Below are 16039 nucleotides of genomic sequence, written 5' to 3'. Positions count from 1 at the left end.
ACAGTAGTTGACGTCCAATAAAAGATATTCCTCATCCACCTTGACTCTCTAATATCCTAGTACTGACACAGGTACAACAAACACTGCATACAATAAAGGAAGGTCAATAAGACAGTGGCATTTGGGTGGATTTGTCTTTCCTGTCCTCACTAGTTATGCAGACTACATTTTCCCTAGCTCCAGCTGCCAAAAATGTTTCATAGCTCTAGTGAGATGCCCTTCTGTCTATGCTGTTGATATGAAATATCAGGTATTTGGCTTTGTCCTTAAACTAAGTGAGTCTTCACTCTCGCAGGCCTTCTTTTATTAATGGTACACAATACATTGCCATCCTTGTCACTGGTTAGTATCACTTTGGACTTGTCGTCCTTGTATCTTTTTTCTACTGGTTGATTCAGTCCTGCCAGGTAGAGGGGCTTGACCCTTCTTTCTACCCATGACAGTAAGCACCTATTGTGCACGTTAGAGGTGGCAGGTCAGGACAAGATAGAATGAAAATGATTGCACTTCACTTATTACTGCCTGTATGAAGAGAAAAAGATGATTTATGTTGTTTCTTGTCATTACAAGTAATTACTGGAAATCATTTTACTTGTCTTTGTGTCCTTTTGTTGCAGCAAAGAAACTCTGCAGTGTTTACATTCACTCATGCCTTGCAAAATGATTATAAAGAGCAGTAAAATGGCATTGTGTTGGGGACAGCTGTAGAGGTCTGTATGTCACACTGAGAACTGCCTGGAGCTAGGACTCAGCTAATTGATAAAGGCATAGAAGAGCCACTGGCAAAACTGTTCTTCTCAATCACTGATTGCAACTGTGATAAAATCAGCCGTGTAGGGGAGGGACAGGAGTGGAGAAAATGGCTGTGGAATCGTAAAATCATTATTTGCTTAATGTCACTAAAACAGCAGCAGGTGTAGATGAGGTGGGCCTGGCCATGTGGAATCCAGCCACACCACTTGTAAAAAAGGAAATGCCACAGTGACCTTAGATAAAGGAAAGATGACATGAGAGCTCATTTGTTTTTTCCCTCTTTTCACAACATATTGAGAAGAATCTTTTGTGGAATGTACTGATATTGTGGATGACGGTGATGTGGGAGAGGGCAAGCACAGTCAACATGAAGCTTAATGATCTCTGTGGTAGCTGTGAAACAATGTGGCTGCAACCTGGCCTGTTGCCCTACTCATTCTGCTGGATATACTACATCGGGGTAGGCAACCTATGGCATGGGTGCCGAAGGCAGCACGCGAGCTGATTTTTCAGTGGCACTCACACCGCCCGGGTCCTGGCCACCAGTCCAGGGGGCTCTGCATTTTAATTTAATTTTAAATGAAGCTTCTTAAACATTTTAAAAACCTTATTTAATTTACATACAACAATAGTTTAGTTATATATTATAGACTTATAGAAAAAGACCTTCTAAAAATGTTAAAATGTATTACTGGCACGTGGAACCTTAAATTAGCATGAATAAATGAAGACTCGGCACACCACTTCTGAAAGGTTGCCGACCCCTGTACTACATCAAGTATTCTGACAGGACCCTGTCCATGGTTTTGTCCGTAAGCACTATATCTGTGGAAATATGTCTATTTCTGTGTAAAACTGGGCTGTTGCTTTCCATCTTTGTTTTTTTACCAAGCTGTATTGGCATGAAAGGGTTCCATGAATGCATAAAGGCTGCCATTAATTTATGACACTAAGGAAGAATCAAATGAAGGAGACTTTATCCTACTTTCACAGAGTAACAAGTAGTAGCTAGAATATTATGGGCTTATGTTCCAGTAGAAGTTGCCATTCCTTACCCACTTGTTTGGAATGCAGTCATTTTCCAGAAGCCCTAGGAGTTGGCACTGCTCTGGCATTTGAATAATGGGAGCCGGTGTGGTTGTGAGTAAATATGAGAACAGGCCAACAAAGCAGTATTGACATTGTCAGCTATGAGAAATACGGTCTCTCTCTTCTTGGCTGAATGTTTCACTTTGGGTTGTACAGTGAAACTGTCTGATTCTGAAACCTGATATCTTGTTTATGTTTGAGTCATAATTTCAACCCAGTACAAATCTCTGTGTCTATTACAGTTGTTTTTGTTATGGAGCACTTCTTGCCTTAATTCAGTGCTGCTGTGGGAACAAAAGGACTGCCATGTTTGTTTGGTGTTTCACTGCACTGTAATTTTACATAGTGCAAATGCTGCTGAGATTGCCTTGCTGTGTTATTTGTAGTGCCCATCACCATTACTTCCTTTTGACCGCTTCTCTGTAATTACACATGCATGATTTACTGGCTGCTGTGAAGGTATCTAAATACAACTTGGCTTGTTTCAAAACAAAACAAAACGTAAATTAGCCAAAATAGTCCTCTTCAAAGTCAGTTGAGACCAAATGATTACCTGCTTATTCTTTGCCAGCCAGGCAAAGAATAAACACATGACAATAAACTAGAGTAGTTATCGAGACTCCATTTGTTTTTATGACAGTGTTCACAATCTTTTGGAAATTGGACCATTACATAAAATATAATTTTCCTCATAAATTGGTGTTTTAGAGACTGATATCCCTCCTCAGTCATCTCCATACTTAGTTGTTGTTGTTGTTGGGTTTTTTTTTGATAAAGAGCACAAAACTAATCACATTTGTAAGAAAATATTTAGACATAAGTTTTGTCCTTTTATCAGAATCTTTAAAGGACTCTGTTTAGTACTTAATGAAAAGCTCAGGAGTTCTAGTTCCAAGTTGTATAAGCCCTTGGAAACTAGGGAATGTACATATATTTCCTAAAGATCCTGCTGAGAAAAGAGTGTATAATGCTTTTAATATTTTGCCCCAAAATCATAGCCCACCGTGATTTTCTAACAGATTTTATCACTCTTGTTGTTATTCCCCCCCCCCCATATATATTTTTCATAATCTTCTTTAGTTCTCAACATGCCTCATCATCTTCCTACTCCTGTTTAGCTCTGTACAAGCTTTTAGCTCTGGAGTCCTGGGTTCAAATCCAGGTTAGGACTTGTGAAAATGAGTTTTCTGATTGATCTTCATCCCTAGTGAATGTTGTTAATGTCACAGAACTGCTGCTTACTCTCCATTTTGGCTTTCTGCTCAGGAAAGGCTAAGGATTTAGGTCAGGCTTGAAATGCAGTGGGGAAGCTTGCACGGCATGTGGTCATGCTATGCTCTGCTGAAGTCAGTGATATTAGTCCCTTACTTTCATGAGTGCCAAATCAGCATTTCAGAATGAGAGAGAGGAAGATGCCAAGCTGGAGAAGCATCAGATTCCTTGACAAACTGCCACTGCCCTGCAGTTTTGAAGATTCGTCTGGGTCTGTTGTATAGCACAGGAATGTCCTCTTGGATACTGTTGTCCTTAGATACTCAAGCATTTCTTAATCGCTCACTCACTTGAATACTCCTACAGTACAATAGTCACCATTAACAAGTAAGCATTTCCCAACAGTTATCACTCAATGGAATGTGCAGTTGCCATTGGCTTTCTCTATAGTGAGAACAGGAGATATTTGTCATAGCTGTTTGGTAATGGTTATTACTATTATTTATTGTATGTATTTATTTATACTGGGGTAGCACCAAGTCATGGACCAGGGCTCCATTGTGTCAAGCGCTGTACTATGCAAAAAAAAAAGATTGCCCCTACCCCCAGGAGCTTACAAGCTAAGTACGAGACAAAAGGCAGCAGGTGGTTACAACATATAGGCAGGGAATGCATAAGGTAACAATGAGACAGAATGAATCAGCGTAATTAGCAGTGGTCATAGCACGAGAGCTGCCTAACCAAGTTCCAGTTTTTCTGCAGACATCACAGAAGAGGAGATTTTTAAGGAGGATAATGAGGTGGTTTTGGCAGATGTTCACAGGAAACTCTTCCAAAATGTAAGGGGCAGCATGGGAGAATGCATGACAGTCTTATTTGAAAATTTAACAAATTGGACCTGAAGGTTGCCATCATTGGTCAAATAGATGCAGGGGTCAACATCAATATCATATAAAAGACAGTATATAGAGCAGGGATAGGCTGTGAGGGGCCTTAAAAATGAAGATGAGAAGTTTGTGTGTGATGCAATGGAGAAAGGGGCACCAGTGGAGGGACTCAAAGTGATGGGATCAAATCTATGAGCCAGGAAAATGATCTTTGCAGCATCATTTTGAACAGAGATAAGTGACGATACAAGAAGATGAGAGATTTAGCTATGTGGGTAGAGAGGAAAGACCAGATCTCAGAGATATGCAGAAAAAAGTAATAAAATTTAGACTCGGCCTGGACCTAGAGAGAGGGCTGAGCTGAAGGTAACACCCAGGTATGGGCTTCGGTGACAGGAATGATGATGGTGGTGTCCATGGTGACTGTGAAAGGATGGAGTGAGGAGGCCTTGTGGGGAAAGATTAAGAGCTGTATTTTGGCTATGTTGAGCTTAAGTTGACATCTGGACATCCATGAGGAGACATCAGAAAGAAAGGCTGGGATCTCTTTTTGGATAGAAGCAGACAAGTCTGGAGAGGTAGATCTGTGAGTCATCAGCATAGAGATGATAGGTGAAGTTTGTGGATGAGATCACCCAGTGACAGGGTGGCAAATGTTTACTTTTTAATCTGATATTACTCCTTTATGTGTATCCCAGGGAACACTGTACCACTGTATGGGAGTTTCCTACAACCCTCTCTAGACAGTCTGTAACAACATATATTTCTGCTATGAGCAGGAAACCTCAGACTCTTTTTGTCCATTAACAACTGCAGTTCACTTATATTGGATGCAGTTATTATGACAGTAGTTAAGAAGAGACACAAAGAGATTCCCCTACCCAACTAAATAAAACTGAACTCTTTTAACTCACTGTTATAATGGACAGAAACTGCAGTAATAATGGATATTTTCTGGGTAATAAAGACATTTGTACGTCCTGAAGGAGAGTAGAAAACAGTTGCCAGTTAGCAATTTTGTGACTTTTCAAGATTTGCAATAACCCCGAGGTTAGTCTGTGTATGTGTTTATGCATATTGAGGAAGAGGGGGTACATTCAAATTGGAGGGTGCAAAGAAAGATCCAAGGTGAAGTAGCGTTCACAAGTGTAGTCCAGCAATTCCCTTTCTCTTGCCCCAACAGTCCCGACGTCCATCTGACTTTTAAAATGTCAGGGAGTTGCTGTAGTCACAAGTCACCACTGGAAATTGCTTTGAACTCATAATAAAGATGTCTGTGTAAACACATGCGCACGCGCGAAAAGGGTGCAAGATAGGTAGAATGAAATGCTGGCCCTATTGACGTCAAAAGGAGTTTTGCCATTGACTTTAATGAAGCCAGGATTTCACTCATAAAGAGCAAAAAAAAGGTGTTTGAGTTCTTAAGCTAAGCTTCCTGATGTAGGTTTATTGTCACAGATACCGGCTTGTTTTTACATGTATTTACAAGATCTGAAAGCCACAAAGTCTTTCTAATCTCTGTAGATGGAGTGCATGCCTATAATGATGTTTGCCAAAGAACACCTGGAACACTCATGCTTTTATAATTTTCATTTCTTGTTTTTATGGTCCATCAGCATTGCCTAGGCCTGTTCATAGAAGCTGGCAATTAGTAACACAAACTAAACCTGCTCAACTTGCTTTGCTGTTGCCACGCATGCATTTGTATATCTCCCTCCCCGTCCAAAATATTAACAGAGAAGAGAGTAGTAAGAAAATGCATAATGATGCGGGGGAGTATCAGAAATATTTTCTCAAGTTCCAAATTAGTTCTTCTACTACTCATAGGTAATAAAGATACATGTGGGCCACTCCAATGAGTACTGTTTCAAACTTGGTACATTAGGTTTGTACAATTTTATAGTGTGTTAAGAATTTTGTTTTTTTTTCTTTTTAAATAGTAAGTAATTGAGCGTGACTGAGAGTGTCCCTCTGCTGATCTCCATAGGCTGTAGACCTCTCTACCACCATTTTAAAATTATAACAGTACGGACGTGCTTTGTTGATGTTCTAAATAAACAGATGCTGCTGTTTTTTTAAGTCTATGGTGAGAACAATCATAGTATGTGCTCTCTGTCTCATGGTAGGAGAAAATGCAAATAGAAATATCTACCAATAAATAAAATATCATGAGACATGTTTGCAAACATTGTACTTCATTTTTACTGTCCATCAATTCCTGGAGCTGCCAGGGGCCACTCTGGGCGCTGACAGAAGAAGATCTTGAAGCCACAAGGACTACTGTAAAATTTGCCTGCAGTAACAGCTTCCCAGGGGCTGTTTTACTTGTCAGGTGTTGAAGGCAGTGACCATGCCACTGACAACCTCTTGCTTGGGGGCGGGGAGGGAGAAAGACCAGGATGGAGTGGCAGAACTTGTTGTACTGATACCAAGCAACTCATAGATTCACTAGGGGAATTCACAGTTGCCTAGTTAGGGCAAATTTTACAGGCCTTTTCCACCACTGGAGCAGCACAAAGACTTGTATCGGGGTTATGAACCTTGCTAAGTTCTTACTGACAAACTGAGGACACAGTCTCTGCACAAACTTAGTTTAAGGGAAGGGATAGCTTAAACCTAAGGTTGTGAGTTCAATCCTTGAGGGGACCATTTATAGATCTGGGGTAAAAATCTGTCTGGGGATTGGTCCTGCTTTGAGCACGGGGTTGGACCAAATGACCTCCTGAGGTCCCTTCCAACCCTGATATTCTATGAAATGCATATGATTCTAAGGTGCAACAGGTGGAGAGGTCAGAATAACAACAATGTAAATAAGATTGCAAGCTGTTTGAGTCACAAGCTGTGTTTGTACAATGCCTAGCACTCATTCTGTCCTGGGATTTTAGGGAATACTGTAATACAAATGATTATGCAAACTTAAGGTATCTTACCATCTTAAGACCAACTATACAGGCCTGAAGAAAGGAGGAGTATTTTTATGTATATAAAAAATAGGGACAAGATCAAGTGACTAATCAGTTTCCATTTTCTATAAATGTATGTGGTGCCCTGAATATGCCTCTATCTCACAGGGGGAGGGATAGCTCAGTGGTTTGAGCATTCAGCTGCTAAACCCAGGGTTGTGAGCTCAATCCTTGAAGAGGCCATTTATGGATCTGGGGTAAAAAACTGTCTGGGGATTGGTCCTGCTTTGAGCCAGGAGTTGGACTGGATAACCTCCTGAGGTCCCTTCCAACCCTGATATTCTATGGTTCTGGGCTATAAGACCAAAAAGCAAAGTGGTTCTGACCCTGTTCCATATGAATTGTGAATGGCAAACTAGGTGATATGCTTTATTTAGTTAATGTAGTGCTTATGAGAAGATGCAGGACTGACAGCCTTGGAGACTGAATAACATAGACACTCCCCAAGTTACAGAAATCCAGACTTACAGAAAAAGTTCCATAAGCTTCCTTTTTTTTTTTTTTTTTTTTTACATAGTTGTCAGAGATACATTCAACATACACAAAATTCAACTTACACAAGGCATCCCGGAACAGAATGCTTGCATAAGTCAGGGAGCTTTTGTAGTTTCCATAAGTTGCTGTGACATCGGCAGCATGTGGCTGTAGTTTTATCAGACGCATACAGTAAAGATGTACCTGTAGTTATATGAGACCTCAAGGAAAAAGTATGGTGACATACCATTATGGGATCCACATAAAGTGCCAAACTGGTAAAAAGAGAAGTCCAAGGTACATGTGCAATGGTGCACTTATATTTCTGTATGCAATTACTGCAATGCCTTGTGAAAATCAGTCATTTGGCATCAGAATAGCTGTTTGTATTTGCAATTATTTGCATGCATACTATCCATATTTGTGAAGATAATTTGAGTGCATCTGAGTATGGTTCTGGGGTCTGTCTTGCTTTCTGATTTTTAAAAAAACTGATAAAGTAAGTTTTTTAGTGTGAAAAGGGCCCTCTTTGTTTACCCAATTAACAATTTTGCATTTTCTCACCATATCAATATAATTTTCCTACAGAGACAGCAAGCTTGCAGCTCACTTTAAAAAGAGAGGTTAATTGATACTGAAGTGACTCGTAAATTAAAGTCGCAAGTTGTGACAAATTGCAGAAAACAGTTCAGTGTCATAAAGCCGTAGACCTTAAGAAGAGAAAAGATTCCTTATCTTTCCAGATAGTGTAAAACTATGCCCAGTTTTTGCAATTGTCTTGTTCTGAGAATGAAACTGGACAAAAACCAATGTGAGTTAAATCAGAACTCCAGCTTCACTCAGCTCATTAGCACTGTAATAAAGTGCTTTCAATCATTTTTGTATTTCATACATTTTCCTGCATGCTACATGCACTTGTCTTTAGCAGCACTGTATTACCTGAACAGCTCTTCTGTATTTTAGGAACTAATGATATTTACATCTCAATTATGATGTTCTTTATGACTCATCTTTGCTTAATAGAATTGAACAGAGAAAGCCTGCTGTTTGGTTATTAGCTTCATAAAGAAAAGTCATTTTGAAATTCTTATTAAATTGCAATGAGTGTGCAACTAAACTGAGATTTAATTACATTTTTAATTAAAGGAACAACTACTGATTGTAAGTCATTGAACAATGTCTTATAACCCACCACAACAAATCACCATTATTAAAAGAGACCTTTAGACTATTTGTTAGGAACATAATGAAACCCTTAAAAATAGAACAGGTCAAGGCACATGGAGATGTGTGGTGGAAGAAAGAATAAAATGTGTGAAAAAAATGCTTGTAATGTTCTTATTATACATATTGTATTAATATTTATTGTCATCTGAAAACCACTCAGAAGACAAAAGATTATGATTGTACATCAACTTTTCAATAAGAATACAGTATATTGAAAATTGTTTTTGTCCTGGTTCTATTTGCTAAAGAATGATTCCTGAGCTCAACCAGGTTTTTTCTACATAGCCTTTACATTAGGCGAGATCTAACATCTTATGTCTCAACAGCCCTCTAGCAACACTTGGAACAATAACACTCGGTAAAGCTAACTTAAAAAAAAACCAGTTTGGCAAAAGCAAATTGTATTGCTTGTTGGTGTAAGTAAGATGGTACTGGCAAAAAGATAGCCATAATATTGGCAAGTGCTATCCAAGCTATACCACACCGCTCAGCCAATTCACCTCACACCTGATCTGGAACTTCTCTGTTGTTACAGTATTGATCCTCTCCCCAGTTCGCTGTGTGATATGGATACGTTTCCTAATGGAGGGTGAGAAGCACATCATTCTGTGTTCCAGTTATCAGATAGCACAAAAATTGGTCATGTATGTTTCTCAGATCCGTTTGAAGCCTCTTTGAAAATTTGTCCCTTAAATTTGTTTTGGTTGGTCTTTATTTAAGATGTATATGGGAAACTAACAGTTCTTCACTAAAAAAAAAGTTCATTGTGACCATTTGCTTAACATAACATTAACAAGGCAGAAGGAACAAAAGCCAGAAAAGGAAAAGAACAGGTTACAGAATACTAAGATAAGTTAGAGGTAGTAAAACCAGCAGAGCCTAATGAAATTCACCCTATGGCATTTAAGGAGCTGGTTGATGCAATCTCAGAACCAATAGTGATGATCTTTGAGAACTCATGGAGCAGATGGGTGAGATCCCAGAGGACTGGAGAAGGGAAAACACAGTACCTGTCAATAAAAAGAGGAACAAAGAGGACCCAGAGAATTATCGACCAGTGAGCTGAACTTTTGATACCTGGAAAAATATTGGAACAAATTATTAAACAATCAAGTCATGAGACCCCCAAAGGAAAATAGGGGTCCAGCCAACATGGATTTGTCATGCCAAACCAGCCTAACTTTCTTTTTTGATAGTTACTGGCCTACTGGATGGGGGGAAACTATAGAGGTCATATATCTTGATTTTAGTAAGGATTTTGACATAGTCCCACATGACATTCTTATAAGCAAACTAGGGAAACATGGTTTAGACAAAATTACTTTAAGGTAGGTGCACAACTGGTTTAAAGATCATACTCAACGAATGATTATCAATAGTTTACTGTCTAAGTGGGCGGACGTATGTAGTGGGATCCTGCAGGAGTCTGTTCTGGATCCGATACTATTCAACATTCTCATTAATGACGTGGATAATGGAGTGGAGAGTATGCTTATAAAATTTGCTGGATACACCAAACTGGGAGGAGTTGCAAGCACTTTCCAAGACAAGATTAGAATTCAAAATGACCTTAACAAATTGGAGAATTGGTCTGAAATCAACAAGATGAAATTCAATAAAGATGAATGCAAAGTACTATACTTCAGAAGAAAAAAATCAAATGTGCATCTACAAAATGGTGAATAATTGGCTAGGCAGTAATACTGCTAAAAAGGATCTTGGAATTATAGTAGAGCACAAATTAAATATGAGCCAACAATGTGATGCAGCTGCAAAAAATACTAATGTTCTGGGGGGGAGGTATTAACAGGAGTGTCATGTGCAAGAGACAAGAGGTGATTGTCCCACTCTACTTGGCACTGGTGAGGCCTTAGCTGGAGTATTGTGTCCAGTTCTACGTGCCACACTTCAGGATAGATGTGGACAAATTGGAGAGAGTCCAGAGGCGAGCAACAAAACTGATAAAATATGAGGAAAGGTTAAACAAAAAACTGGGCATGTTCAGTCTGAACATTCAAAATCCACTACGTTAAAAGGTTGTTCAGATTGCAAGGTCAAACACACAAGTGTTAGGAAATGCCAGAATGGATGGTGCCCATGCAGCCTTAATTCAACTGTCTCCTGCATATGGATGATTATACAGCCTTACTTACATGATCACAAACATTTTTCCACACAGGACTCCTGCCTCATTCAGTGCATAGGGTGCTTTGGGGTTGAATCAGAGTTGTGCGGTGAATGAGGCTGGTGTCTGTGGATCCCCGCCTCAGTAGTTGCAGAAGTTGGAAGGTATGTAGTGAGGGAGGGTGGGGATTGCAGGAAGAGAAAGGCTGGTCTTGTGATTAAAGCTGTTCAGAGCAAGGAAAGTGTTTTATAATGTTGGTTGGTCCAGTGTGTTGTCTTTGTTTAGAGTTCTATAATTCAGAACACAAACTACACAAATATTCTGTATCTCGAGGATGAGAAATAGAGGTGGATTACTGAACAGTAAATTGAGCTGTTCTGATATAAGCCTCTAGAGTGTAGAAAGGCTGAAGTACTTGTGACAGCATGAGTACCTGAGGATGGATTTGTACATAGGTAATGAATTTACTGTTTTGTCCAATTAGGGAGGGAAGATTTTAGTTAATGCAAAGAAACCCCCATTCTTTGTATAGTGTAACTATAGGCTGTTTGGATTACAAGTGTAAGTGACACTGATGTAGTAGGATAAATGCTGGCACAGTTTCTGGCATGGTAGCAGCAGTAAATACAGCTTCTCTCTAGCTTTAAAAAAGGGATATTTATAGGCATAGCGGCCTATGTCTGATCAGCGTTAAAGAGGGTCAGCCATGGGATGTTATATGTTATAGCTCCCTGCCAATTTTAGGATTCAAAATTGTGATTTCAAGCAGTAACTTCTGAACTGTTAGTGGCCAATCAATAGCCTTTGCAGGTGGCAACCCATATCCAGATTTCCTGGGATGTATGTGGAATGTACCAGTAGTGCTCCTTAAGCAATTTGTCAGGTATTCAATGGCCACCATGCGAAGCATGTGATTCCATTTCATGTCATCCTTTGACCTTCCCATCAGCATGATTAACTAATCAGGAAATGGGAAGCCACTTGCAGCTTCCTGGCACATCAGAAGTTATAGTTCTTAAGAGTGGCACTGTGATAAAACAGGTACAACACATATAAGCGTTACAAGGTCAGCTGGAACCAGCGTTAATCCATCACAGAAAGGTTTGCAGGATTTGCCATTCATTTTTTTGTTGTATAGACAGAAGGTAATTATGCTGCTGTGTACATTTAGTGTTTCTTATATCTGATAAATGGTAATGGTCCCATCTGGAAGGAACAACTTGTATGAGCAATTCCCACAAAGCAGTGATTTTTAAACCAGCTTCCTCAATGTGCCCATAACAAACCTAACATTTTATAATCCAGATAAGTAACCTCAAGGCTGATTGATACAAGGCTGACTGTTCATTTTCCCCTCAAGTGGGAAAAAAAAATTATTTTGTCTTGAAAATTTCCCTGACGTTCAAAATAAATGGATATGCTCTTAGTTGCATTGATAGTAACAATGAAAACCAGTTACTCAGGGTTAGTGGACTATGATCTGTGAATTTTCACACATGCAGGGATACAGAACAAGAATGAATCTTGTTTAAGACACTTCAGACATTCTGCAATTAAAATCCAATCTTGTTCAGTAAAGGAGTTTACTTTTGTTGGGTCTCTGTAATGTCACATTCCATTTCAAACTGTAACAATTGCTATAACTTGTTTCTGTCCTCCTCCCTGCTTTCTCCCCCCCCCCCTCCAAAAAAAAAAAAAGACAAGGAAGAATTGCTCACTAAGCCTTTGATAACTGTTCTCTCTTTTCATTCCAGGTAACTTCAAACAAGAAGCACTCCGAGAGCCTGAAGACTGATGGTGACAGTCTTATCCACATTCTAGAGAGACTGGCCCAAACTGCCAGGTGAGTTCCCTTGGGCTTTCAGGAATTTCCAGGGCTGAGAGCACACACCTCCCCTTTTGTCTGAGATGGTCTCTCTTGTAATCGCCTCATGTGTACTACAAGCTTCTCCTGTTACTAGCCCTCCCTCCCGAATACTCCTGTCCTCAAAACTCCCTTTATTCAAAGCTTTTTTACTTTTTTTGTTGCTGTTGTTGAGGTGTACTTTGATCCCAGATGTGGCTAGGCCATAGCTCTGTCACACAATCTTTTTTTCTTTTTGTTAACAGCTCACCTCTTCATAACCAGATACTGGTTTATTGTTCCCCTGTACAGTGTACTGGCAGCACAACATGGCTTTGTGCCCTTTCTCAAAGTAATGGTGATGGTAAAAGCAAAATCCTTTCAAATGCACAGCTGAGGACAAGAAATATTCTTCTAAGAATGCCAGCTGTCTTTCAGCTAAGGCTTAAAACTGAGGTCCTGACTGCTTCTGAAAAGTGCCTTGGCGTTCTTTGTAAGGATAGAAGTGTTAATCCCAGTGGCTGGTCAAATCTCAACACTACCTACCTAATGCCCCTTGCACTGTCAAATGGACATGTTTTTGTTCTCTTCTCCTTAAAACATTGTTCACTGCTGCTGTGAACTGCTAGGCTGCATTTCACTGCTGGCTGAAATGGTTCCCATGTAAAGTTTATAGATGATTTTTTGTGATGCTTCAAGAATCTTCCTGGTGTCCTTTGTGCATATAAATGCAAGCTTTGTATGAGTCAATGTTGTAGGCTCTGTTTAAGGTGTGGAGTTATGAAAATTGGCCTCTCAACTCTATTGTAGAGTAAGTTGTATTATTTTTTGGAAGGGAGATGTTTGGGGAAATGTAACAACCACTGGTACCGTGATGGAGGGGTTTATGAAGTTGTGGGATAGAAGTGGTGTGGAGAAGGAAACAGAACTTACCATAAATCAAGTTTTCAGAAATCTGCTGCCCCTCAAGTGCTGAGTTGAATTTCCTATTAGCAACTACATTACCAGGGTGAAATAAAATGGCAACCCCCCTAAAAGAGTCACTAGTGCCATCAGCTAAAGAGACAGTCAATAAATAATAAGACAGAAAATATCATATTGCCTCTATATAAATCCATGGTACGCCCACATCTTGAATACTGCGTGCAGATGTGGTTGCCCCATCTCAAAAAAGATATATTGGAATTGGAAAATGTTCAGAAGAGAGCAACAAAAATTATTAGGGGTATGGAATGGCTGCCATATGAGGAGAGATTAATAAAACTGGGATTTTTCAGCTTGGAAAAGAGACAACTAACGGGGGATGTGATAGAGGTCTATAAAATCATGACTGGTGTGGAGAAAGTAAATAAGGAAGTGTTATTTACTCTTCATAACACAGGAACTGGGGGGCACCAAATGAAATTAGTAGGGAGCAGGTTTAAAACAAACAAAAGGAAGTATTTTTTTACACAACGCAGTGAACCTGTGGAACTCTTTACCATGGGGATGTTGTAAAGGCCAAGACTATAACAGGGTTCAAAAGAGAACTAGATAAATTCATGGAGGATAGCTCCATCAATGGCTATTAGCCAGGATGGACAGAGATTGTGTCCCTAGCCTGTTTGCCAGAAGCTGGGAATGGGCGACAGGGGATGGATCACTTGACGATTACCTGTTCTGTTCATTCCCTCTGAAGCACCTGGCATTGACCACTGTTGGAAGACAGGATACTGGGCAAGATGGGGCTTTGGTCTGACCCAGTATGGCCGTTCTTATGTTCTAAGGTCAAGGTAGCCCATAGCTGCAGTAACTTTCACTAGGCCAGCAGTGCTTTGTGTGGGGTGAACACCCAATCAGTGGTTGGAAGACTATTAGCAGACAAGAGAGGTAGCTAACCACTGCACTCCCTGATAGAGGCAGTGAACTGGGTCTGAAATGTGCAGCACTATGTACAGCAAGGACAAATCTGCCTTTCCTGTAGCAGGTTAAAAAAAGAAAGATGCTTCAGCAGCGCTGCCTCTGACAGACTCACTCTACCTCACAAGGAAAGTGCATGTGGAAAGATGACAAAAATGTGAGGCATTTTTCCACCAAACTATTGAAGAAAATGTAATAATTACATCTTCCCTTTTTCAGAGTGAGACTTAGCAAGGAACCAAGGAAGCAGTTCTGTAAACATGAACTCAAGGGATCACACTGATATACGTGACTTGCTACATGTTGAAATATCCATAGTATCCTAACAGAAAACTGGTTTAGTTATCCAAAGTGGATTCCCTCATCAGGCACTTTCCAGCACAAGTGAAAAGTCTCATGTGTAGGACAACTACAGAATTTAGATGAGGTGTTTTACCTTGAAGATTACTATCTTTGTTTTCTTCTTTCCCAGCTCCCATGCCGATATTGCTGTTGCTTCCTTGGCTTTTGAAATCCTTAGAACAGTTGGACGCTAAAAGATCAAGGCTACCAGATCAATCATCACTCCACAGTCCTGACTGAATGCCCAAAACACTGGCATGGTGAATTCCTCAGTCTTGCTTTAGGATATTTATGAATGAGTGTTGTAGTCTGAATTTGATAAGAAATCTAACGTGTGTATGTATTTACTTTCTTATCTGTATAAGGAAAAACGGGGGGAAAAGAATGAGCATTTGTCCATTATCTTGCTTAAATTAGCACAACCTATGGTTTGAGGGGATTTTTTAAGTTTCCTACAGCCATGTATTGAAGAATATAAATTAGAAAAATTCCATTTCTTTCACAAATATGTTTAGGGGAGAAGCATTTTTCATTCCACCTGAATTGTATATTTTCCAAGAATGCCTCAGCTGATCATCCTCATTTGACACATCACCCATAACAATCTGTAGAATACTTTTGCACATGTAAAATTTTCTGAAGTGCTTTGCAAATGTTAACTCAATCTGAAAACACTGCAGGGAGTTGGTATCATCCCCATTGACAGATGGAAAATGAGGATTACCAAATGTCCCACAGAACGTCTGGGATAGAGCCAGGAACAGAACCCAAATCTTCTGGCACCTAGTCATGTAGTTTAAAGGCAATTTGCAAAACCAAATAGTGTTCTGGTTAAAAGGGTACAATAAATGACTTTGCACTTCTATAGCACAGTGATTTCTGGTTAATAATTGCCCTATAAACAACTCAACTTGTGGCACTTTTCTTAAACTATTTTGATGTATATTCCAGACTCTGTTTTGACTGTAAGGAAAATGTTAATTAAAAAATTTCAAACTGAGACAGACCAAGCTACCTCTAGTAGATTTGTTTGAATGTTCTCCCTCACTCTCCTACTTAATTCTTCCACAGAGTTGTGCTTGTTTTGACATATTTGCCACAGTAGTGATTGTAACCAATTACAAAGTTAGCATTAATTTCACAGGAGGGTTAAATGCCTACTCTGACATTTGCCTGCAAAAGTAAAGCAGTAGGATAGCTACTGAATTTAGATGAGACATTGAAG

The 16039-nt window shown here is 39.6% G+C and overlaps 1 protein-coding gene across 5 annotated transcripts in view; it reads left to right on the top strand.

Annotated features, from left to right (window-relative positions):
• ULK4 (unc-51 like kinase 4) overlaps positions 1–15815 on the top strand; it is a 447445-nt gene extending 431630 nt beyond the window's left edge. For all 5 annotated transcript variants that reach the window (XM_030551188.1, XM_030551184.1, XM_030551185.1 and 2 more), the window contains exons 36-37: positions 12485–12573; positions 14945–15815. In XM_030551188.1, coding sequence (XP_030407048.1) covers positions 12485–12573; positions 14945–15008 — 153 coding nt within the window. In that variant the 3' untranslated portion in view covers positions 15009–15815. The remainder of the gene's footprint in view (positions 1–12484; positions 12574–14944) is intronic.
• The last annotated feature ends 224 nt before the right edge of the window (positions 15816–16039 follow it).

Source organism: Gopherus evgoodei, chromosome 2 (genome assembly GCF_007399415.2).
Source record: "Gopherus evgoodei ecotype Sinaloan lineage chromosome 2, rGopEvg1_v1.p, whole genome shotgun sequence".
NCBI lineage: Eukaryota > Metazoa > Chordata > Testudines > Testudinidae > Gopherus > Gopherus evgoodei.
This window is presented reverse-complemented; position numbering and strand designations above follow the sequence as displayed.